The sequence below is a fragment of the Pempheris klunzingeri genome, chromosome 15 (genome assembly GCF_042242105.1).
Source record: "Pempheris klunzingeri isolate RE-2024b chromosome 15, fPemKlu1.hap1, whole genome shotgun sequence".
Taxonomy (NCBI): Eukaryota; Metazoa; Chordata; class Actinopteri; order Acropomatiformes; family Pempheridae; genus Pempheris; species Pempheris klunzingeri.
The window spans coordinates 23,425,087-23,451,889 of NC_092026.1; the positions used below are offsets into that span (position 1 = coordinate 23,425,087).

The 26,803-nt window shown below is 43.3% G+C and overlaps 1 protein-coding gene across 1 annotated transcript; it reads left to right on the forward strand.

Moving 5' to 3' along the window:
- The first annotated feature begins 1,220 nt into the window (after positions 1–1,220).
- cntnap2b (contactin associated protein 2b) lies at positions 1,221–25,606 on the forward strand. The gene is made up of 25 exons (XM_070844452.1): positions 1,221–1,300; positions 6,397–6,507; positions 8,849–9,042; positions 9,908–10,055; positions 11,078–11,281; positions 11,443–11,627; positions 12,826–12,969; positions 15,089–15,347; positions 15,458–15,607; positions 16,681–16,843; positions 16,972–17,078; positions 17,199–17,318; positions 17,639–17,754; positions 18,004–18,088; positions 18,355–18,511; positions 19,084–19,211; positions 19,357–19,527; positions 19,838–20,056; positions 20,463–20,699; positions 20,895–21,128; positions 21,229–21,362; positions 21,709–21,802; positions 23,625–23,855; positions 23,948–24,022; positions 24,933–25,606. Exons 1-25 carry the CDS (start codon positions 1,234–1,236, stop codon positions 25,130–25,132), a joined length of 3,933 nt encoding a protein of 1,310 aa, XP_070700553.1. The 5' UTR covers positions 1,221–1,233; the 3' UTR covers positions 25,133–25,606.
- Positions 25,607–26,803: the final 1,197 nt, after the last annotated feature.

Sequence of the window (26,803 nt, forward strand, 5' to 3'; positions counted from 1 at the left end):
TACTTGCAACAAGCAAAGAGCTACATCTGCACTGAGCAGTCTCAGTGTCTTTCAAGCATATATGTAACATGTATAAGCAAAGTTCCTCCTCTCAGCAGTCCTCCTCCTCACCCTGCTCCCTCTCCTCCTCACCCTGCTCCCTCTCCTCCTTGGAGGGGCGGTTGGTGGGAAGCGCAGGTGTCCTGGCTTCTCACTGTTCAAGGCCTTCTCCAACTCTTCTTTATCTCAACAATGCAAGCACAGTCTGATACATCCTACACCAACACACATCTCTGTGGTCTGTGTAAAGGTCAGAACTATCACACAGTCCTGCATCAGGCTAAAACTTCAGGATAATAAAGCATAAATGTACTAACATAAAAACATGTCTGCATATTTGATGTTTTCTAACACCGAGCTTCCTGCTGGACCACAGTTTAGCAGAAGGTTGCTTTCCTGGGCTTTCTATAGAGAGTTGGATGTGAGCTGCAGATGAGGCAGGGCCACACTCAGGACTGTTCTTACTGACTGGCTTTTGTTATGTGATCATTTGATTGGTTCACAGCATGAATGCTGTAATGTTTTTAAACCTTTGTTCACACTGCAGGGAATAAATTAATAACCGAAGGTTGCAATGCATTTGATTTGCTTCCTTCACTTCTATGATATTCTGTTCTATATTCAAAACATGTACTAAAGCTATTCTTTTTCCAAACCTGTTATTCTTCCAGACCTTTCATGATTCTCTGAGCTTCGTGTGCTTGCAGTGTTTACACCTTTCTCTCGTGCCCCCCCCCCCCCCCCCCCCCGGTGGCTGTGTGGACCCTCCTCACTTCACGGAGCCCTGTGTTGTTGGACGTCTCGGACCGTACCAAGTGGCACACGGAGCGGGGGTGTATTGATCAGTCCGGTTCAGCGGTTGGACAGCTCCTGCATGTCTGTGTGACCATGCACCTGGAGCCCGAGGCCCGGCCCGCAGCTACACCGCGTCCTGCTTCCAGAACACTTCCCGAGCTTGTTGGTCAGACCCCGCTGGAGCACCGCTGGGCTGTCTGATCAGAGGAGAGGGGGCCCAGCTCAGACAATACGCACCGGGGCGGACGGCCGCGCTTTGCTTCGCTGCTAATAAAGAAAGCAGCGGAACAACAGAGAGCCCCGCGGAGAGAGAGAAGACCCGCCTGGACCCGCCTGGACCCGCCTGGACCCGCTGCTTTGTCTCCGTCTGTCTCCTCGACTGTGTGTTTTTCTGTGAAGATGGCTTTTCTGCTGCTGCTTCTGTGTGGCATCATCAGCACCTCCAGCGCTGCATCCTCAGTATCCCGTAAGTAGGCTAATACACACACACACACACACACACACACACACACACACACACACACACACACAGAGCTGAAAGCTTGGCTGCTAATGTGGTGGCTGGGCCAGACCAGCAGCATCAACAACAAGGTTTAGGATATTACTCATTGTACTACACAAGGTCGTCATCACGTATCCAGTGTAGCTGAACAGAAAGCTCCGGCAGCAGACACACAGAGCTGAGAGAGATCAGCAGGCCAGAGTTCACACAGGGAGGCAGCCTATCAATACCAGGTCAGCATCAGTCACAGATCAGAAAATATGAAATCACACATGAGATCATTCCCTCAAAAGTACTTGGTGCTAACAACAGATAACGATATCTGATTCCACAGGATCAAAGCCCACAGTGAGGTACAGAGCATCTATTAACCGTACACAACATTATTTAAAACCAGGGATCCACTCACCTGCCCTCTCAGTCCTGACAGAGGTTCAGATACCTGGATGCTGAGGACTGATCTGATACCTGTGTAACCAGTGTGGAAGGCAACATCAGACTTGACTTAAACGCTGCTTTCCTAACTTTGTAACAGAAAATCTAACAAATAAATACATGGATATACTTTTACTTTGGTATTGGGTCATCCTTATTAAAAACGACAGGGCTGCTGATAGCAAACATTAGTCACCTGTTTGTACACCAGTTAGGGATGCATCACGCTCGGATTCTTCATTCTGATTTCAACAATTACACTAAACACTAATAAACAAATGTATCTAAAAAAAAAAAAAAAAAAAACGCCTGATGATGTGTTCATGGGTCAGAGAAACAAACTGGATGTGAAGTGTGAAAGATGGAGGCTTTCAAATCAGATGGATGAGATGAACTGAATGAATCCCACACAGCGGCTTATCTATACAGTTCTCTGTGTTTTAAGGTGCAGTTAGTGTCGGAGCTGTTGATCAGCGCCAGCATCTCCTCTCTCACTGAGGTTTGAATCTGAACAAAGCTTAACACAATCATGATTTATTGGTCTCTAACAAGATCCGGCATTTACATTTGGAAGGCACTGCTTTCTTTCTGTTGCCGAGTCTTCATGAACCAGGAGACACACAAATAGCTTAACAGACACATATTATTATTATTATTATTATTATTATTATTATTATCATTTTCAGGTTCATTCTTTTATTTGGGGATTCTGCTAGAATACTTTTACATCCTGTAATGTTCCAAAAACACATGATCGCTCTCAGACTGTGGACACTGCAGACTGCTGTTTCCACCCTCTCACTGAACGCTCTCTTTTAGCTCCTCTCTCTTTAAGGCCTCCCACCTGAAAAGCTCAGTCTGGTCTGATTCGTCAGCTCCCACAAGCCTGAGCAGAGGCCACCCACCAGCTCATGAGCTCTGCTGCAGACATTAGCTGAGCAACATGCTAACGGCAAGTTGAACACCTGCCAAATAAAACAGCATAAAACACGGCAGAAATGACAGCTTCCAAGTCTGAAGGCCGGTCACAGTCAGCTGGTATTGATCCATCCTTGAGCTCGCACCACCACCAGCCCTCATTAAGAAAGATGGCACAGTAAAATAACGTTACGCACACACTAATGTTGTTTTTTGCAGTCATTGTGGGGACATTTCCATATCTGCTGAGTCTTCACTTCCTCAGGGGGTGAGAGGACATAAAGACAGCAGAACAGGTGCTTTGCTCGTACCTTTGACATCTTATTACCAGAGCTGGTGTTAACGAGCGTTGTGCTCAGCTCTCTGGGGCACCAAGAAATGTCGGGGTTTGCACCATTCAGGGACAATTTGGCTCAATCAGAAATAATTAATAATTATTAAAGATAATTAATAATTCTATTAATTTGTGGGGCTTAGTGTAAAGTCCACCTCGATTGGGGCACCACCTCGATAAACAAGGAAAAGGATGAATAAAATACTAAACTATCAATTTGGTATAATGATTAATAATTAACTTAATAACTAAAACCAACGTTACCATGTTGACAGCTAGTTGAAAGGGTTTCGTTGAGAGAGATCAGTGGGGGAGCTCTGGTTCTGTGACCTGAGGTTGTAGGGACATGTGTCACACATTAGCACATGGGTGTGAAACTAAAGGACTCTGGGAAACTGAGTTCAGAGAGGGAGCCCTTTGTTCATAAGACAGAGAAACATGTCGTTTTCCAACACAAGATAGCAGCAGTGGTGGACAGTGAGGTGGGTTCAGGTTTTCAGTGGGTCAGCCAGCTGGAGGGCTGGAGGAGATCATACACTAAACAGAAACGCTGCCTGTGACATCTAAACAGAGTGTTTTCACACACATTTACTGAAAGAGAGAGCTGGTCTTTTCTCATAGTTCTCATCGCCTAGACCTTATTATTAAAATGTTGTTTTCTATTTTGTGTGCAGCACAATCTCACAGATGGCTTCCCTTTAAAGAAAGTCAGCACTTCTCTGCAGCTCTCACACGGCTTCATCACAGACCAGCTGGCCCGTCCCATAAAAAAGGGAAACGAACAGCACAGTCGTACTATTGATTCATGTGTATGCTCATATTCTGACCAGGAAAAACTGTTTCAATACAATGTAATGGATAATGTTTCAGTTAGAAGTGGTTATCTGTCAACTAGGCCAGACGGAACTGCCAGAAACGTCACAGAGATCGTTGTTAGGAAACGTCTAGTCTGGGTCTCGGTACTAGATCCTCTTACACAGGATCCAGATGACACATCCTCACGACTGAAACGACGTATCAGGAAATTGAGCAATGCCATCTGCAGGAAAACGGACTGCATGGCATAATTGGACTACTGTCACTCTCTTTACCTAGTCCAACTGATGCTGCCTTTTTCTGCCTTGGAGTGTCGATACAGAAATATCTCTCTGCTTTGACAATCCCTCAGATCTGTGGCCGTATCAGCCATTGTTTATCTTCATTAGAAGATAGATAGACAGTTTCCACAATATTGATCTCAGGTCCAACAGTCAGACATTCAATCTTTTAGTCGTAAGGTCTCACATTTCATATCTGCAATATAGTGAAATGTGGTCATGTTGAAGTTTGTGAGTTCATTTGAAAGTGTCACTGTGTTGTTTGGTTACTGCCAGTGGTGAAAGACACTGGTACTTGTCCAAAATAATAACCTTAACAAGTAAAATCAAATCACCAGTAAATGAGAGCAGAACTCAAACAGAAACGTTACCCTACATGGCAACTCACCAGAAGCCACATTCTCTTCACTGAAGAGCAGATTTTAAAAGTTTTCCATGAAAAGTAGAAAATATGTAAGTGATAATGTCCAGCGAGGTTTTCTAGTGTGAGGAATTTATTAACAACATGGAGGCCGAGTGAGTCGGACGGTTGCCTCCGCGGAGTCCATTAATTCCTCTCTATGGAATATAATGGAATAAAATCACAGGTATAATAGTAATAATAAATGCTGCTATGAGTATCACAGATATTACAGATATATATCACAGCCTAGGAGACATTTTAATAAGATCATACAGAACATTATTAAAGCAATAATCACTGGAGACTGTAACATTGTAGTAAATGGGATGTCAGTGCTTCTGTTTCTGGGAAAGCTGCTGCAGACGTTCTGTCTTAACTGAAACTTCTGCTGTTTCCGTTTCTGTAACACAGTCCACTTTCCAGACAAGGTGCCGTTCACCTCAAACTAGCTTAATGTTTGTCATCTTTTATAAAGATTAAACCCCTTTGCCTTAAGCATACACAGTACAAAGAGAAATAACTGACTATGTTATATTCACAATGGTGGTCTATGGAAATGGAAAATGCAAATCTCTGCTGGTCAACACATTTCTTTCGTTGCACAGTGTACAACACAGAGGATGTGATGTAAAAGCTCTATGAGGGGTTGAAATGACTAGAAAGGCTCTATACAGACACAGACCATTTACCGTCTACGACAGGCCTACAACAGGTCTACAACAGGTCTATAAAAGGTCTATAACAGGCCTATAACAGGCCTACAACAGGCCTACAACAGGCCTATAACAGGTCTATAACAGGCCTACAACAGGCCTACAACAGGCCTATAACAGGTCTATAACAGGCCTACAACAGGCCTACAACAGGCCTATAACAGGCCTATAACAGGCCTACAACAGGCCTACAACAGGCCTACAACAGGCCTACAACAGGCCTATAACAGGTCTACAACAGGCCTACAACAGGCCTATAACAGGCCTACAACAGGCCTAAAAAAAAAACATTTTCATTGGATGTTCAAAAAGGTAGTCATCAAATTTAACATGGGGTTTTGCATTTGTCCTGCAATTGTCCAGTACTAACAGCAGGAGGCCCAACAGGGACAATGTTGTTCAAATGATCAAATAAGACATAAAAGAGGAACAAGTCTGTTCCTCAGAAACGTGTTGAGGTTATTTTCTAGGTTCACTGTTGACCAGATAATCTCCTTCTTCTTTCTTTAAACCGCTTAATACGTGCTTGGCTTGTTGTTTTGTAATGCATATGAGGAGGCTCATTAGCATGCCTTGCACCTGTCACACACACTCACACACACACACACACCACACATGCAGAGACATATACACACACACACACACACACACACACACACACACACACACACACACACACACATACAGAGCTGTGACCCCTCCCGTGGTCTGATGAACGTATGGAGAACAAAGACCAACCAATACAATCAAATACACGCACACACACACACACACACACACACACACACACACACACACACACACACACACACACACTGTATATTTTGATACACACGTCTGTCTAATTGGTTATATTTTTTGTACCAGCTCTCCTTGCTATAATAAAGAAAAGAATGAATGGACCATCTACCCTGTTAGTGCACTAACAATGAATTTGATACAGAGACAAGCTGCATTGTGAGACTGTACTTGCTCTGAGCTAACATCACCGTGCTAATATGCTCACAATAACTTTGTTATTGCTGTTTAGCAGTAATGTTTCCCATGTTCACCATATGATATCAGTGAGTTAGCATGCTAACATTTGCTAATCCAGTGGATTGACTGAAATAATGATATTGAGCTGAGCTTTGTGTCTGTTTCTTGTCTCTCTGGAACAGGGAAGTGTGAGGACAGCTTGGCCACTCCTCTCCCCTACAGCTCCTTTACCAGTTCATCAGTGTATGCCCGAAGTTATGGAGCTGGTTACGCCAAACTCAATCGGAAACAAGGTGCGTCTTGTAATGAGAAGTTCCTGCTATATTCTGATGATACATTTGTTACTACGCACTAGTAGCAGTTGCATGGAATGTTGATTCTGATATTTCTTGTATGACGTCCGATGTGCAATGCAAATAGCAACACATATGCAATTTGAAAGGAAGGGCCCTCCTCTTGGGGTCAGGGCACTTATTCTGCTGGGCATGAGTCCAGTGATGCTTTAATGGGTTCTCCATCAAATTGACTCTGAGGAGCAGAAGGGTCAATGTCCTGTGTAAGCAGCATCCCAGGGGTAAGTATGAATGGATCATCTGGATCCATGGACACAGGCACTGATCCAGATCCACGTCCTTACAAGCTGTAAGGACTGAGACATTGTTGAGGATGAGTGTCCTTTCTTATTCTTTGAACACTGTTGGTCACAAAAATATAGAATCTACACTTTTCATTCCACATGTAGCCCAGCACTACTCTGCTGTCCGTCAAGAAGGTCACTGTATCTAACTACATATCCATTTCTGATATTGTGTGCTTTGCCACACCTACAGCCAACACAACGGCCCAGTCTTGGGATAGCAAAATCTGAGGGAAAGGCTAAATTTGCTATTCCAAGAATTAAGCCTGTGTGGCCACTTCTATCTGTACCCACAATCTTCAGACAGTCCACTGCAGCTATCATTGATACAGAAGCATGTGTGACCCCTGAGGCCACTCCAACAGTAACTCAGTCAAGTTGAGGTAAGCCTGTACCGCTAGCGTGACTAAATCTCACTCTGATTCTTACCTGAGTGAGCCACAACAAGTGAATGTACCTCAACTTTGCAAAACAGTTGGGGATGAACTGTCTGCATTTGACTGTATTGTGTGGTGGCTGTCCATGTCTGGTGAACCAACCCTCTCTGAGCTCTTTATGTCTGGACTCTGGACTATTTGGCCTTCAGTGGTCTTCTGGCTGACGCACCATGTGAACCTAAAGACAAACACAGATCTATTGCCAGGCTGAGCACACACCTGGTAACTTCACTACAGTGTCTGATGGAGGGATGTTGGGATGTTGCTGTTGGGAGCTACACATACTGTAGTATTTGGGTTGCTTGTCTTTTTACCGTTGGAACGTGTCAGTGGAAAGGGTGTAGTTCAGCACTGATGCTGTCATAATCAGCAAATTCATGGTGGGAGATACCCACCCCCTTTTTTAGGTTGGCCATTGGCATTTGGCTGTTTTGTTGAACCACCTGCTCCATGGAAGCCACTGTTCGGCTACTTTGTCGCTGATAATTTCTCATTTGCAGCAATAATACAGAGAATCAGAGAAAAAGAAGTGGAAATTTCATGGACCGTGAAATACAAAAATGAATAGAGCTGTACAACCAGCACAAGGCAACGCTGACTGCCAAGCAGTCCAGTGTTTTAACAATTAAAACTCAGTCATTTATCTTTTATTTAGACTTGTGGGTGCAGTGTTGCGACAACAATGCGTTCAAGCAACTTCAAGTTCGGTGACGAGATTCAAGTTTAAAAACATCTCTCATACAGAATTGAAACATCTCAATGAGCTCTTCATCGTTGCAAGTGTAATTATAAGAGATGACACCAAATGAAGATCAAGGCACTTTTCTACATTACGAGCTCAGGTTCTTAAGTAGCATGCAACTACAAGCGAACAAAGAAAGTATCCATGATCTCCACTATATAAAGGCTTCTTCGTACAACTGCTGGTTTCTGGTATCGGGCTATTTTGCTGAACAATCACTAAGTATATCACTGCTGTCAGCATTCCAGACCTATGGACACCAGGCTTAGACATACACTGTATACAGACAGGTGGTAAGAGTGAATTTATATGTATCAAATGTACACAGACAACCTAGTGTCATGAAAACATCCTAACAGGCCATTGTCAAGCTGTGCTGTTACAACAGAAATGGCCCAGACTTTGACTTTACGCTGGAGCTGCTTCAGGAGCAAGTTGGGGTTCAGTGTCTTACCCCAATATATTGACTTGCCAAATGAAACCATGAAATAATGAAACTCAAAAGTATTCTTCTTCACAAATTCAGTAGATCTATAAACATACAACATACAATTAGAATTAGTAACCTACCCACAATGGTATTAATGGCATGAATTATCACGGAACAAAGCTCGCCATGCAGAGTGATCACACCGGGCAGACGCCCTGTGATGATATCATCTGTGGGACTGGAGTCTCTTCAAGACAGACTGCATGCACAACTCTGCTTCATGATACTAATGACTAATCATAATAATTACCTATTTTTTCTTCTTCTTCTTCTTTTCCCTTCTTTTTGTCTTTCAACCTGTCCACCCCTACAACACCCACAAAACTAGGTTCTGGAGGCTGGTCGCCCTTGGATACAGACCGTTACCAGTGGTTAGAGGTGGACCTGGGTACTAGGAAGCAGGTGGTTGCCATACTTACACAGGGTCGCTACAGTAGCTCTGATTGGACCAGCAAGTATCGGCTGCTTTACAGTGACACACAGAAAAACTGGAGGCCTTATCTACAAGATGGAAACATCTGGGTAAGGAGCAATCTTAAGTCATGTATTGTAATGTCATCTTATCCTTTGTTAAACTGCCTTTAACCCTTTGAAATCATTTAATGCAATTTGTGTCATAAACCTTCCTGCAGATGTCTGTTGGGAATTAATGTCCATAAATAACTTTGAAATATTAGAGATAAAACTTGCCCCACAATAATCCAATTCAGATGTCTTTTGTGATTGCTATGATGTAAATTTCCTGTACTACGTAAACAGGAAGTGCAAGAATGTTGCAGATTCAGCAAAATGTCAAAATAATACAGTAGCTACAGCAAACTCACTGACTCCAAGACAGTATTACCCGTCCTGCACAAACAGGCTTAAGCTAATGCAAAAACAAGAGTGACAAATGAATCTGCTTTAACCATTTTTTGACCGTTCTTAGTCTCATGCTGTGTTCACGCTACAAGTGACAGAGTGTTGTCATACAAGTCATTTTCTACGGACATGGAGCTGTGTGATGCATGTGACACACTACTGGTGGTATTAGTGCCTTACTACCATTTTCAGAATGTAATGCATTAAAGCTGGTTTGACAGTGGCCGTTATGGGCGGCCTAGCTGCCAGACACATTTTCAGTCAGATGCTTAGATCACCCTTTAAGGTCACCCAAGGCATGAAAAAATAAATACATCACTTTTCAATTATGACTCTTCTATTCTATTCTATTCTATTCTATCTATTCAAGATTTCATAAAAAGAAAAAAAATCCCAAACCTCATATTTGATTGCTTGTGTTTGATTATTTGGTCTGATGATGATGTTAATTATATTTTCCAGTTTTCTATTGTTTAGACTAGAGACTGTGGAGAACTGCAGCATGTTTGTTTTCTGTGGGTTTCAGACGTTTGAGGGAAATGTGAACAGTGAGGGTGTGGTTCGCCATGACCTGCAGTACGCCATTCTGGCTCGCTACATCCGCGTCATCCCCATGGACTGGAGCAGGGAGGGACGCATCGGGCTACGTCTGGAGCTCTACGGCTGTTCGTATTGTGAGTACAAAGTTGTTTGTTTTTGAAGAGGGGGGGCAGTAGTTTGTAGTTTTTTAGTGTCACTGCAATAAATAAACTGCGAGCCAGAAACTGGGGCCGCCATATGGCCAAAAGTATGTGGACAGCCCAGTTTTTCAGTGGTCCCCACAGTTCACCTCTGGGGGGGGGGCCCCTTTCGCTGATAATACCACAGCTTGCTTCTCTGAAGTTTCCATTTGTTGTGTTTCTGGTGTTTGTTCCCACCCACAATGACCTTTGCATAATTTTATCGTCAGGGTTTCTTGCACTCTACCCAGACTGGTATCAGATATTGGGCCCATACTGGCCCATACTGGCCCATACTGGTCCATACTGGCCCATACTGGTCCATACTGGCCCATACACTCTATTCAGTGCAATTCTATGTTTACGTCTCCCAGCGCGTCACACGTCCTGCATCAGCAGAGCACTGGTGAACTCACTCTGATTAGACCTCTGAAAAGAAATACCCTCCTCACGTTGTGATTGAAGCCCTTGCCTAGTGACAGTCCCTCTGTGCTTACTTTGAAGCAGCTAAACTGGCTGTAGATGAAGATAAAGATAAAACTTTATTGATCCCACATTGGGGAAAGTTTGCTGTTACTGCAGCTCAAAGGACGGACATAAAGCAAAACAGTTAAAGAAAGAGAAAATTAACACCCCCCCCCTCCCCAACACCTTTTTTTAAAACATTGGAACTCTTTCCTGCTGTTATTATTGAGTACATATTTGTATTGCCGTACCATGTGTAATGCCTTGTGTCTTTTCTATTTTTTCCCTCTGACTGTGTGTTTTGGGACCCCTTGACAGTGATATGATACATCTCCAGGGCTTTATCCTGATATAATTCATTTTATTATGCTGACCCACCCACACATCAAAGCACGTTTCATGCACTGCTTCTAACTGTCGTCAGCACTAACCAAAGCCAGCAGGCTCAGCCAGTCCAGGATACCACAGCTGGTTTACTGCTAAAAGACATTTTTCCTTTTTTTGTCTTCTAGGGGCAGATGTGATCAGCTTTGATGGCCATGGTGTCATTTCCTACCGCTTCAGGAGCAAGAAGATTAAGATTTTGAAGGATGTCATCTCTCTAAAGTTCAGAACCACGGCTGGAGATGGGGTTTTGCTTCACGGAGAAGGACAGCAGGGAGACTACATTTCCCTAGAGCTCTACAGGGCCAGATTACAGCTCAGCATCAACTTAGGTAGCCCTGCATCAAGTCTGTGTGGTTTCAAGGACAGGAAAAGCAGAAACAACCTGTTCTGTTCTACTGTAGTTGTAAGGACTGTATTTTCTACTGTTGTCAGAAGTGACGTGATAAACATTCACAGTCTGTTCTTGTCTGTGATTTACTCGCTTCTCTAGGCAGTGACCAATATGGTTCCATTCAGGGTCACACCGCTGTGACCAGTGGGAGTTTACTGGATGATGACCACTGGCACTCAGTTGTCATACAGCGTTACCGTAGGAACGTCAACTTCACTCTGGACCACCACACTCAACAGTTCAGGACCAATGGAGAGTTTGACCACCTGGACCTGGACTATGAGGTAAACCCTGTCTGTGGTTCATGTTAAGGCATTTTCATCATCTCAGCCTAATGTCACAATTCTTTATTTAATGCAATTTGTGTCATAAACCTTCCTGCTGACTAACCCTAACCCCACAATAATCCAATTCAGATGTCTTTTGTGATTGCTATGATGTAAATTTCCTGTACTACGCAAACAGGAAGTGCAAGAATGTTGCAGATTCAGCAAAATGTCAAAATAATACAGTAGCTACAGCAAACTCACTGACTCCAAGACAGTATTACCCGTCCTGCACAAACAGGCTTAAGCTAATGCAAAAACAAGAGTGACAAATGAATCTGCTTTAACCATTTTTTGACCGTTCTTAGTCTCATGCTGTGTTCACGCTACAAGTGACAAAGTGTTGTCATACAAGTCATTTTCTACGGACATGATCCAAACCTCCTAATAAGGTTTGTTGGCCATGCAGTAACAAACCACTGTCCACCAATTCATGCAGGGTAGTTACCCAGGCATTAAAACTGTACCGAGGGGTGCCCTGGTGGCCTAGACGTTAAGGTGCCCACCATGAAACCATGATCGGCACCTCTCGCTCCTTAATTTTCTGTCAGCAACATTTAAAATATGAATATATGCATGTAGTAATTCTTGTTTTCACCTTGTGATCACTGATATAAGCAGGATCCTAATCTATTCAGAGAATCAGTTTTCATGTTTACTCACTCTCTCTCCAACCTATAATCTTACTCCAACCTAGAAATCCTGTCTTAAGTGCTGCTTAAGTTTAGATGAAATGAGTTAGAGTGTGCACTTTCTACTATGGAGGTCTACACATCAGTCTTTCATCAGCTTTTAATGAGTTTACTAAGAGGAAAACACAGTTTCTCCAGTGGCAGTAGTAGCAGTTGTCTGACCAAGGCTGAGTCTCTCTACACCTGACAATACAATATTAAATCTTAATAATATATTTTGAACCAGTATTTTATTTTGTAGTTATTTGTAGATAGTAGATATGCCTTTTGATTAAATAAACTGGACTTAGGATCCAGAATCTGTTGAAAATGACTTTGTATTCCAGATTGAATTGAAAGAATGATCTGATGTGACAGTTATAGTTCCTATCAGCGAGTGTGTGTTTGTCACAGTTGTACAATAAACATCACAGTAGGATCAATGCCATTCAGCCCATGTTGTCCACTCTGCTGTGTGTCCTCAGATCAGTTTTGGAGGGCTGCCTCTCTCAGTGAAGCCTAGCTCAGGAGGCAGAGAGAACTTTGTGGGCTGCATGGAGGGAATCACCTACAACGGAGACAACATCACAAACCTGGTTCGGAGGAAGAAGGTTGACACCTCCAGCTTTGTAAGACAACTCTCTCTGGCTGCAGTGTGTGTGTGTGTTTAACAGAGACGTGGCTCATGTTGTTTTTAGAGTCACATATTTATGCCACTAAATGGATTTAGGGTTAGGGTTAGCCCATGATCAAGGGAGGGGTGCGGAGCTTGACATGTCCAAAGCATTTTAAAATGTAACCACCATCTCACTCTTTTATGTTCATTTGTACGTATGGAAAACCTGCTGCAAAGTCAGACTTTTAGGACTAATTAATGGTTCTTTTAATGGATGATCTTAACAGAGAAATAGATTTTAGACATGTAACCCAGGTCCCATGTAGTTAAATTTAAAGCTAGAGTGGTTAATACAATGGGACAGGGCCTGGGCTCGTTGTAGGAAAATACAACTAATTTAATATGTTTGTCTGTAACTTTGATTATGACCAATTTTAATAATGACCACCACAACTGTACTTTAAATACAAAAAACCTCACAGGTATTTATTTATGTAAAATGAAATAATATTAAAGAAGTGAAAATACTCTTTTCAATAAAATAGAAACACAAATTCACGTTTCCTGTACTAGAATGAATAATCTAAATTAAATCCCCAACCTCTTAAAGGTGTTACTTCCCTTTTAGTTTCAAAACCAAACACAATGTGGGATCTTTAACTCCTCTGCTACAAGCAAACAAAACCTCTTTTGTTTTATATATTTAAAATTAAATGAAAATTTACTCCTTTTGACATCTGTAAGTCAACCTCAATTTCAAAACACTCAAACATCAATCAATTTACTTGTGGGCCCACACACATTCATATGAATACACACTATAAATGAGATTTAACCCGTTGCAGGCCTGTTGGTCGAAGCTTGTGTGCGGTGGGCCTGAAAACTTTAATGGCCGCTTCACTCAACTGAGCTCAAAATAAAAGCACGTGCACAATTCTTTCAGTTAGTACTCACGACTCCCAAGTTTGTTAGTACTGATAGCAGGAACAAACGGTGGCAGTCTCCTGAGGCAATGGCAATGGCAGTAGCAGTTCACAAAACACGTGGAGCAATGGCGCACAGCAGCGAAGTCACTAGGGGGAAAAGCAGTAGGGCCTCCACGTCGGAAACCCGTTTCACTCCTCTCTCAAACGTCCGTCACCTTGCAGTTCACACAAAAGTTTATTTCAGGACCACGAGTAGTCGACCTTCACAGATAAACTTAAATGTTAAACTGCATCTTATATTGCCACAGTTCCAAAGAGGCAACAGCAAAATCTGGGGGAAAATCCTCTTAAGTAAGATAAGATAAGATAAGACGCACCTTTATTCATCCCCCATACGCAACAGCTACATCAGAAACTTGATATTTACAGTGAGAATTCCAGTGAAAAGAAAAAGAAATAAAAAATTAAAAGATAAAATACAAATATACAAACATAATGCAAATATACAAAATGTGCCCTGGGTAAATAGAATGTGTAGAATAGACAAAAGTTATTGGTGGTTATGATAAACCGTGATAACAGTCTGCCGTCAGGAGGTGCTGGGTGCTGTGCAGTCTGATGACTGATGGTATGAAGGAGCCGCCCAGTCGCTCAGTCTGTGGCTCAACGTGCTCCTGAGCAGATTTAGAACTTAAAAAACTCTGAGCCCACTACCTATCACTCTCTTTTTCCTTAAATTCTGTCCATGAAACCCCCCTTTACTACATAAAGACTCATGCAGTGAATTTCTCTCAGCGCCTGCTGTGAGCGCACAGGTTGGGATGTACTGCCGGGGTCACGGGGAAATAACGGTGACATGGACACCGACATTGACAGAAAGGTTGACTGCAGTATGGACTACATTAACACGGTTATACCAGCGAGGACTGGACGCTGTTCTCCCACTAATAAACCCTGGATCACCAGTGACATTAGGACACCCAGTAAAAGGAGGCCTGTAGGGATGGGAGCAAGGTGAAGCGTAAGCAAGTTCAACAGGAGCTCAAGAGGAGTCTAAAGCAGGCGAAGGAGGTCTACAGAGAGAAAGCTGCACTCTCACAGGCTACCTGCTCATGCTGGCACAGCCTCACCCATCCCCTCTCCCACTACCTCACTAACTACCCCCTCTCTCTCTCTCTCTCTCTCTCTCTCTTTCTCCCATTGTAGCGTAACCTGACTTTCTCTTGTGCGGAGTCCAACTCGTTCTCTGTCTTCTTCAACTCCACGTCCTTCCTGCGGCTGCCGGGCCAGAGTGACAGCGACACTCTGTCAGTCAGTCTGTCTTTCAGGACATGGAACCCCAATGGGCTGCTGATGTTCACGGCGCTGGCTGATGGTTGGGTGGAGGTGGGACTGACGGAGGGCAAAGTCACCGTCTACATGAATATGACACAGAAGAAGAACACACGCATTGACATCTCATCAGGTGAGATTAGCTCTTCAGAATGGAAGCTCAGAATCCTTCTGTTACTTTAATTAGTCACTTTGAACTCCTTTGTGCTGCTTTCCTCAATCGTCGTGTGTTTTTCCTGGCAGGTTCAGGTCTGAACGATGGCCAGTGGCACAGTGTCCATCTGAATGCATTGGAGAACTATGCTATGCTGACAGTTGATGGAGACGAGGCATCCACGGTCAGAACAGCCATTCCCATCCAGATCCAGACTGGAGGAACCTACTACTTTGGAGGTGATTGCTCAAGAAGATAACTCACCTAACTTTCATCAAGTGGCAGTGCAGGATATTTTTATTTTCAAGCAGTGAATCATGCAGTCCAATTACCTCATTCAGTTTCAGTCCAAGGTGTGATTGAGTGTGTTGCCACACCAGGGCTTCTCTACACACTTTACAGTAAAAAGAAATGTTAACACACTGTATGAGAGGAGGCTGTCATTTCAGATTCACACTTTAGATTTGACTGAGCCCTTGTTCTTATCATGACCCAGAGTTAAATATGGAGTCTGCCACATGACAGGGGTTACTCTAACTCCTAACCTATAACCTCTAATGCTAACCCAAACTACACAGGGGATTTCAGCCAGTACTGAAAAATCCAAAAGACTGAGTTGTTTTTTTCCCACCTGGACTCTGGCTCTGCAATTTCTCCTCTATTCTTTTCACTGTAACTTGTGTCACTCATCGCTGACTATCAGACCCCCGTTACATAGTCGAGTTGCTCCTTTAGGAATACAGGAAAAGGGCGATGTGCACAGTGTGTGTGGTGAGTGTGGGGTTGAGCAAGCGCAAGAGCGAGTAGTCAAGAGTGATGGTGAATGCCAGTGGAGAAGAGGGAAAAGTTAACAGTGAAGCTGTCACATTGACAGTAAGCTTAGATTTAAAACTAGAGAATGTAATTTCAGTGGAAACTGCGGTGTGAATGCTGACTGCTGGAAAGCTGATACCAAACTGGATTGCTGACTTTTGACTTCTGAATGAAGAAGCAGCTGAATGAATGAGGATCTAATCTAATCACAATGAATGGGATTGAAAAGTTGAATGAATGTGGAACATTTCAATGTTTGAATGGATCAGTAAAACTTGGGTGGATGTTAATATTCTACAACCAAAAACTTGGTGGATACTCTGTAGATACGTTGGGTAAGGAGAAGGCTCTGACACAGTATTTAGTACAGTATAGTATCTATGTTGAAAACACAGAAACACAGAAAATAAAGCCTAATTGATACGTTCATTGAATAAATTGCATCAGTATTTCTCCAGTGGTTGTAACAATGACTTATGACCTCTTCCTCTTTCTTCAGGCTACTTCCTGCACACTAACACCCGGTCAGCTCAGCGCTCCTTCCAGGGCTGCATGCAGATGATCCACATAGACGACCATCTAGCTGACCTCAGAGCTGTGGAGCAGGGCCTCATTGGAACCTTTGAAAATGTCAGCCTGGATATGTGTGCCATCATAGACAGGTACACAAGTCTGGCAGAGTTCTAAACTTAAGGTTGTCATGAAAGTGCACAGTGAAGCATTGTGGGTACTTCTGGTGTCTCACAGCAAATATTGTAGGTTTGAAGCTGTTCTCTGCTCTCCATGTCAGGTGTGTTCCCAACCACTGTGAGCACGGCGGTCGCTGTTCGCAGACATGGGACACATTCAGCTGCAACTGTAGTGCCACTGGATACACTGGAGCTACCTGCCACACTTGTAAAAGCACACAACACACACAACACACACACACACACACACACACACACACGTTTGAATGAAGACGCACATACAAACTGCTTTCTGTCTGCTGAGCTGTGTGTCGTATCTCCTCTGTAGCAATGTATCAGCAGTCCTGTGAGGAGTATAAGCACCAGGGTAAGAGCTCAGGGAGCTACTGGATTGACCCAGATGGCAGTGGATCTATCGCCCCCTTCAGAGTCAGCTGTGACATGACAGGTGAGGTGTCACTGTGTGTTAACCTGTTTCATTATCTCATGAGACTCTGGCTTAGAAAAATATATTTACCAGAGTTTGCTCAAGTTTTTTATACAAACTTGAGCTCTGCTTTCAAGACAAAATCTCTTCCCATGTCTGTTAGTGAATCCAATGAAAAAAGTCATTGTGTTTGTGAACGTCACAGTAGTCACTGTGGTCTGGAAACATGCTGGCATGCTATATTTGTGTGTATATATTTTAGGAGTTAATATTTACAGGGCAATGAATCTTTGCTGAAGAAGGTGTGGAGACAATTAACGGTGTGTTTTCTGGCTTTTTAGGGGAAAAAGTTTTGACCACAATGAAGAACAACCTTTCTCCTCAGACATCAGTCACCAGCGCTGACCAGGAGGGGAAGGCAGTGCTGCAGATCACTTACAATGTGACTGATGAACAGGTACACAGTGACCATGCACTTTGCTTTACCGTGCTCAGAGTGGGGCACTTGGAGTTCAGATCACTCTTTTGTGTATTGCGTTAGTGTTGATAGTAATAGAACACGTGTGAGTAGATTAAAGAGGGCTCAAGAAGTGTTTCTTCTCTATGTACCAACATACGTTAAGTAGGTATTGTGTAAGAAGTTCTCTCTCTGTCTCCTTCCTGTGTGTGTGTGTGTGTGTGTGTGTGTGTGTGTGTGTGTGTACAGGTCTTGTCAGTTACCAGCAGTGCAGAGTACTGTGAACAGTATGTAGCCTACGCCTGCCGAATGTCTCGTCTACTCAACACTCCTGGTAAAATATCCCTTATAGACATCATCAGCAGAGATGATGTTTAGTTAGTTTAGTACTATTGCAGCCTTCAGGCACACTATGGTTCCAAAGTGAAAGACTAAGTTCTGACTACCTGACTATTTATTCTGTTACCAAGCACTTCAGAGCATTTCAAACCTGTACCTGCTGTATATCGTCTTATTAGACAGTCCGTATTATTCATATAGCACCGCAGGTTCAAAGCCATTCATGTGAGACTGACTGCAGGCTGTTGGTTTGACTCCCAGATGGTGTTCCGTTTACCTGGTGGGTAGGAAGAGCCAGTGAGAAGCATTCTTACTGGGGGGGTTCAGGACCAGGTATACAGAAGTGTTCCTGTGGTATTGAACACAACTGTACTGACCCTAAACACTACTGCAACTGTGACGCTGACCAGCGCTCCTGGTGAGTGGACCAGCGGCTCCTCTGCAGCGTCACTGTCACTACACGACCACTGTGTCCTGCTGATGTTTTATTCCTGTCCAGTGAAAGCTGTTTGTTTCCAGTGAGCTATATGTCAAATCTGATCCAGAATCTAAAGCTATTATGCTATTTTGAAGTAAAAGCAAAGGCAAACATCAAATAATTACCACGACTGTCCAGTTTTGATGTCCATCCTGCGGCACTCGGACAGCGAGTGAGGATTGAAGTTGTTCAGTGGAAAACCCATCAGCACTGTCTGTCAGATATGTTATTATGATTCATTTCTTTACTTACCATACTAAGTAATAATGCAGTAGACACTTTTAAGAGATAGGCCAGTGGTGTTTACTTCCTCTTTAGTGCTTCTAGTTAGGAATATAGTTCATTAGGTCTTTTCTGAAATCTGTTGATTGTCTGCTTGTGTTGCTGCAAAGTCTAATAGTACCAGTATCAGGTGCCTCAGGTATGTGTCTAGTGTAATATGATCCTGATGTGACTGCCAGCTGACAAGTGTTTGTCTTCCTGTGTGTGTGTGTGTGTGTGTGTGTGCACAGGAGGGAGGATGCAGGCCTGCTGGTCTATAAAGATCATTTGCCAGTCAGCCAAGTTGTAGTTGGTGACACAAGCAGAGCTGGATCAGAGGCCAAAGTGACAATCGGGCCACTCAAATGCCTGGGGGACAGTGAGTATCTCTCTCCCCCTCTCTCTCTCTCTCTCTCTCTCTCCCCCCCCCAACACACACACACACCCATAACCATAACCTTAACATAACGTTACTCCAGCTGTAAACCATGTCCTCACCCTTGTCCTACTGTTGTTTTCTGAAGGACACTACTGGAATGCAGCGTCCTTCACTAGTCCTGCCTCTTACCTCCACTTCCCTGCCTTCAGAGGTGAAACTAGCACAGACATCTCCTTCTACTTTAAGACTTCCTCCACTCATGGAGTCTTTCTGGAGAACCTCGGAACCACGGACTTCCTCCACATTGAACTAAGAGGTGAGTCTGTGCACAAGAATGAAACAAAGCAAGCTGAGATACAAGTGCTTTCTAAAGACTTTCAACCCAATAAATGCAGATTGATAATAATGACTACGATGAAGGCATGCTGTACTTGTAAGAGCTGCTTTAGTGTCAGATGTACATTAGAGAGAGGGTAAACAAATACCTTCAATTATCCAAAGTATATATGTTTCTGAGAGAGTTATTTCAAAGCACACATGACCACAGATGGACCTTGTTCCTTGTTCTCAGTGAAAATCTCATCCTGAAGCTCTGAAATGTTTGATTTTTGTCCCGGTGCTCCCAGGAGGCTCGGTGGTCTTCTTCTCTTTTGATATGGGCGGTGAGCGGGTGGAGCTCAGCGTCCACTCGCCGGTGCCTCTAAACGATGACCAATGGCATCGTGTGGAGGCTGAGAAGAACATCAAGGAGGCAGTGCTGCAGCTTAATGGACAGTACAGAGAGGTCCGACCCACCACCCCTCAGGGAAACACAAAACTGGAGTTCTTCAGTGACCTATATGTTGGTAAGGCTCACATGTACACATACATCTGATAAACTCTGACATATGACGTCATACACCAGTCCAGTCATGCTCTCAGTGGGGGATCTTGTCTTTAGTGTGTAATACTATAATAACTCGTTTCTCATGAACAGAAAGTACAGTGTAGTGATCGAAACAAGGTCAAGGCTGAATACCTGATAACTTCAGCATGGTCACATGATACAGAGTGCCTGAGAGCACTAGTGTAGGCGGGACACCCAAAGGTGATCCTTGATGAACATTGAGTCTGAGTTAAATCATAAACAATACTACACTATATATCGAGGATGGGGTGAGGAAGCTGCAGAACAGGTCGGCATGAGTGTTAACTGTTAATGAGCCAGTGAACCTAACAGCTGATGCTATGTTTCATGTCTTACCCTGTCAGGTGCCTCGAGCGGTCAGAGGGGTTTTCTCGGCTGCATGCGGGCTCTGAAGATGAATGGTGTGACCTTTGACCTGGAGGAGAGGGCAAGGGTGACTGCAGGGGTGAACCCAGGCTGCCAGGGCCACTGCAGTAGTTACGGGATGCACTGCAGGAACGGAGGGAAGTGTGTGGAGCAGTACAATGGATACTCCTGTGACTGCTCCCTCACCGCGTACGATGGACCCTTCTGCTCCGATGGTACAGCCTCCCACATTAAATTAGGATGAGAAAGGATTGGATTTAATCACATCAATTACATAGAAATCAATATTTAATTGATTTTTTATTAGGTTAGATGAGATGCAGCAACAAAGAGTGGTCAACACTGTTGTGCTGGTTTAATTACTCTTCCCTCTTCTGCCCTGGTGCTGTGTGTGTGTGTGTGTGTGTTAGATGTAGGTGGATACTTTGAGACAGGAACCCTTGTGCGCTATGACTTCCTGCCAGAGGGAGGGGCTCATGCGTTACGGGAGGTGAAGAGCCTATCAGGTGTTGGTGTTCCTAGTGAGGCCAACCTGACTCAGGAGGAACTGGTGTTCAGCTTCAGCACCACCAGCGCTCCCAGCATTCTGGTCTACATCAGCTCCAGGACTCAGGACTATGTGGCTGTGGTTCTCAGGCACAATGGTGGGCTCATCAACAGTGGATTACGTTATGATCCTATGAACTTCTGTTGCATTAATATCCTGTGCTAAAACATACTTTATGTTTCTACGTGTTTGTCTAGGCACCCTCCAGATCCGCTACAGTCTTGGGGGCCTAACAGAACCGTACACCATTGATGTCGACCATCGTAACATGGCGAATGGACAGCCCCACTCTGTCAACATTACTAGGAAATTAAGGGAAATACGTCTACAGGTAACAGCTTCCAGCCATCACAGTATTGCCAGAATTACAAGACACACTGTACTAATCCTGTACGCTGCAAACAAGTAGAAGAAGGATGTCAAATTGCATTAAAGCAGGACTCCGTTAGCTTAGTTTGGTATAAAGACCAGAAGCAGTGGAAACATTTGGCCTGGCTCTGTCCAAATCCAAAACCTCTGAAGCTCACTAATCAACAGGATTCGTCGTGTTTGCTGACTGTAACTGCGTGCGTACAGAAATGAACTCCCATATAGGAGCCCAAAGTGGAAGAAAGGTAATGGTAACAGTCCAGATTGCAGCTGGTCGTTGAATGTGTCACTCTTCCTTTCCTCTCCAGCTCGACCACTACCCGGTGTCTACATACACCCTACCTGAGACCTCCGACACCCAGTTCAACTTGGTTAAAAGTATCTTCCTTGGAAAGGTCTTTGGTAAGTGTTTAGAGGAGTGTGAGAAGTGTGTGCAGATTCTACTCAGACAGAGCTGATTAGTCTAAAGTCCCACCTCCCTCATTCCATCTTAAAGTTATAGTATATTTCAGTGTCTACATGATGAAGCCAGAATATCATCTGAGGGACTCAATTCCAAGTTAAAAAAAAAAAAAGGTGTTTCTACTACACATCAGTCCTGATAAGGAGTAGTAATACTGAGCAGTATCTAAGATAAGATAACATAACATAGACCTTTATTGAGTCCCAGCAGGGAAATTCAGTTGTTGTAGCAGCAGAAAAAAGAAATATGTACAGAGAGAATAGAAAGTAAAAGAAAGAAATAATAGGATCGAGGTATATTAACTAAGTAAAAATGGAGTGCAAAATTCACACTGGGCAAGAGCATTTGGAGAGAAAATGACAAATTAATATTATTATTAATATATTATGTATATATGTATTGTATATTATATAGTACATTATAATATATGTACTATATATATAATATATAGTACAATATAGTACTCCAATATGACATATTTTAACATAGTTAGTTATTTCTGTATGACAGTTGCTATGGATGCAGTTCTGATAGCAGAATTAATAAAATCATTTTTGGATCAATATTTCTCACCAAATTATTGATTTCCTTAGTATGAAGCTGTTTGATCAGCAGGATAATGGACATCAAATTCCTGACGGACCGAGTTTGCGTCTCCTTGTCAAGCTTTGTTTTGCCATAATGACCAGCTCACTGTCCATTACAGAATATATAGTATGTACAGCAATATAATATAGAGTAGAATATAGGTATACCATACCGTAGTATATAGCCAAATATATCAGCAGATATGTGTAAGTATAATAATTATCCCGACAGAGAGACAGTGGAGGGGGAGAGTGGTGTGGAGGAGTAATTACTCTACTCACTGAAGTATTGATCCGCCCGTCCGAGGAATGCACATCAAATATGCAAGACAACAGTAATGTGATCCAGGGTACTGAGGAACCAATGCTTAAACGGAGAGTACCGGCATGTCTGGTATTTTAGCCCACGAGTATTCATACTTCTTTTTGCATTCTTCTCCTTCAGCTGTAGTTTGAAATTGTAGTGACATATTTTCAGTAGATTTTTGTGGCCTATATTGCAAATAATAACTGTGTAATGGTCCAAATGTGAAATGCATTAATGGGAGAATGCACCTATAGTACATCTGAGACGTAGGTACTGTTGTGTACTGGACAGTAATGCGTTGGATTAGAGACATAGACTAAAAGTAGACTCATTGTCTCCTGTATTTGACCTTGTAGAGCAGGAAATCTGATGAGTCAGCATGTGCACACCACACATCTGGAAGATAGGCCCAGGATAAGTTGACCACTGATTCATTCGTGTCCATCAGAACAGTACCAGGTCCAACCCAGTAGTGTCCTACACCAACAGTGAATCTGAATACATCCCATGATAGACAGAGATGAACCTGTTCCTTTCCAGAACATCCTATTTGTTGCTACACTGTAAAACATTTTTCAAATAATGTCAAGTATGTAAAATGTTGTGTTGAAGGACCATCTTTCCATAAATGATGATAGAAACAGACAACGTGTTCATAAACAGCCTCCCTCCATCGTCATAAAGCCTTTTCAAAACCCACTCGATCATCTAACAATGCTCCTGATTAAGTGTAAAGTAAAGATGCTTCTCTGACTGAACGGTCAGTCAGGCTTTCACAGGAGAACGTTTGGCCGCTGAAAAGAGTTTCACTTGTTATGGTCTGACAGTGTAAGAGCAGATAAAAGCCTTGTGTTGTCTTCCTTGTAGAAACAGGACAGATTGACCCCATCCTAATTGAGCGTTACAACACACCGGGCTTTGTGGGCTGTCTGTCAAGAGTCCAGTTCAACAGTGTGGCGCCATTGAAAGCTGCCCTGCGCTCGGGCCTCGCGGCACCCGTCAGCACCCATGGGATTTTGGTCCCTTCCAACTGTGGAGCCTCACCGCTGACCATCTCCCCCATGGCCTCGGCTAGTGACCCCTGGCACATAGAAGCTGGTAGAGACACAGACAGTCAAAGAGGACATAATGCCAAAGTCACAAGTCACTTCACGTCTTAAACATGTAACAAATGTTTGCTGTGTCCACAGCTGGAGCTGTCTTCCCCTTCAACGAGGACAAGGCCAGTGGTGACGGAGTGGATCGCAACTCTGCCATAATTGGAGGTAAATCTTCTTTATCTTCCAACTACCAAGTGTAAGAGCTGCAGCAGGGAACAGAAGTTCAAACTGCTAAAACCTACAGGGACAAACACACAAGCACTTCTACATAGACACAGTCAGAAAGGAACAAACACAGAAATAAACATGAGAACATCGTGGGCGGCTGTGGCTCAGAGGTACAGTGGGTCGTCCATCAGTCAGAAGGTCGCTGGTTCGATCAGCATGTCAAAGTGTCCTCGACCGGCAAGACGCTATCCTGAAGCAGCTTCAGTGTGTGGATGTGTGTGAAAGAACAGTCTCCTCCAGGGTTAGGGTTAGGGTTAGGGTTAGGGTTAGAGCACCCATTTTTTGCTGGAGAGAGGAGTCATGGTGTTGTGGGCTGCTGCTGCTTTCAAAGTTCAGCTAATTTCAGCTTGTTTGGCCACCACTGAGAAGACAGCTGGAATCTAACCTGTGACTGGTGGTGGAAATAGATGTTAGAAAGCCCTTCTTCACCATCTTGTTCTTCAGGGCAGGATGTTTAGCAGTGCACTCAGCTGTGAAGGGCTTTCTTTCATATTGGGTTGAACATTTATGTTCTTGCAAGGTACCCCTTCTATACTTTCCTCCACCTCTCATGGAGCACTGCTCCTAAAGAGTCCTAATGGAGAGAAGAAGATGGTTCATCAGAACAGTGGCTCTTATTGTGGACATGTCCAGGGGGCACTGGAAACTTTGTACCAAGTCTTCTGTGACTCTGAAGGAGCTTTGTCTCACATGATGATGTCATAGCGGCGTCATCAGGAATATCTCAGCTTGGTTTTGAGGCCACACATTTACAACAGAAGGCCGAGAGTTTGTTTGGGACTAAAAACCACTGTTTCAACCTTCCAGTCTCCCGTGGTGAAGTGCTCATTTTGTTGTTTTCTTCCAGGCATCATCTCCATGGTGATCTTCGCTGTTCTCTGCATCATGGTGTTTGTTGTCCGCCATATGTTCCGTCATAAAGGCTCCTACCACACCAATGAGGCCAAGGGAGCAGAATCAGCAGACTGTGCTGACGCAGCGATTATCGTCAATGACCCAGCCTTCACCGAAACCATTGACGAGAGCAAGAAGGAATGGTTCATCTGAACCACTCGTACCAACACGGACTCATGACGTTAGGATGTATGTAGTTTTCTAAGCATAGGGATTAGTTGTGAGGCATCCACCTGTGGAACCTCAAGGATGTAGTGACCGGTTTATCCAAAAACTTTAAGGACAATGGACACCATGGCATTACAGTGTGGGTGTTTAAGCTCAGGGCGCCGTGCTGACTGGCAGAGCCCGGGTGGAGACGTGGAGCGCTTTATTTCAACTTTATTTACAACAGACAGTGTGACGGGATGAGAGGCTTCAGATGGTAGAGAGGACGTTACAGGCCTTGAGTGAGCGTGTTCATTAGCTTCTTTCTTTCTGTCCTTATTAATTTTCTGTTTAATTTATGTAATTTATTTATTTATTCATATTTAAATCATATATTTTTTCATAAGAATACTTTGTTTGCATTTATTTATTTTTATAGATTCATATCTTTATGCTTTTGCGTGCTCCGATAGTATTTCAGAATTAATGGTCATTCATTTGTTAATTCCGATGATTCTAAACCTCTGTAGCAATGCTCATAACTTCCAGTCCACTTTTTTTTTTTTTTATCATTTGCCTTAATTTACATTTATTTCGGTAAAGTTTCATTTTAGCCTTAAGACTCAAAATGTTGGTGTGTGTGTGTGTGTGTGTGTGTGTGTGTTTGTCTGTAAAGGAGATGTTGCCATGACTGTATTCGCATCATTTGGACTAAGAACCGAGGGACAAAGGAATTGCCACACTTCTATTTATTTTTGCATCTACATATCTTACGGTGTTTCTTATTGACTTTTGAGCAATGATTGCTGAAACTCTTAATGATTGCATCATTTATTCTGCTGTTTTTGCTGCCACATGAGTTCAGGGTTGAGTTTGAACTGTTTGTCCTGTGAGAGCAGGTTTTTGACACAGAGGTTGTCTTTTGTTTGCATTGCTAGTACGGGATGAAAAAATGTGTGTCTAAAATTGATACCACACACACTGAGATTTCTTAACAAAATTCCTATTTAAGGATCACTACAACATTTTGGAAAACTTCTAGATTAAATTCAGGCTCAGCGCACCCAGCACAGAGATAGGTGGGGGGTGAGTTTGGCCTGGCTTAGCACAAAGACTGGAAGCAGAGGGAAACTGCTAGCCTACCTCCATAACCAGTGGACCAATCCAGCTTCCAGCAGTGCCAAAGCTGTGTGATCTACTCTTTTTATGTCAGTATTTAGAAAGCTCGCTTCAAATGCCAATTTTGTTGTGACCAGAGATAAGACAGAGCTGAAACCTGACAACCCCACTGTCCCACTGTAAGGACAGGACTTTAAGTGTTCAGTCCAACTCTGAGCAGCCTGGAGAGGCATTGAAAGCTGTGTGTAAAAGAGGGCTGAGTAGTTAATACTGAGTCCAAAATGGGTTGGACATAAAACAGAAAAGCACTCTTGTCTTTTCTTTGATTTCCTCCTGTTGTTTCTAGTGAAAGGCAACAGTGACTCACTTCAGTCACACATGCCAGTCTGAACGTGATAGAACGAGGACGACAGAGACAGAGCAAAAATGTGATTAAAAACAAAAATGAAATGAAAATCTGACATGGTGGTCCTTCAGCAGTGAAGACACTGGAGAAGAGTCTGGATGGGCACTTTTAAACGACAGATCAGAGCAATGAATCCGGCTGTTGACAGGCAG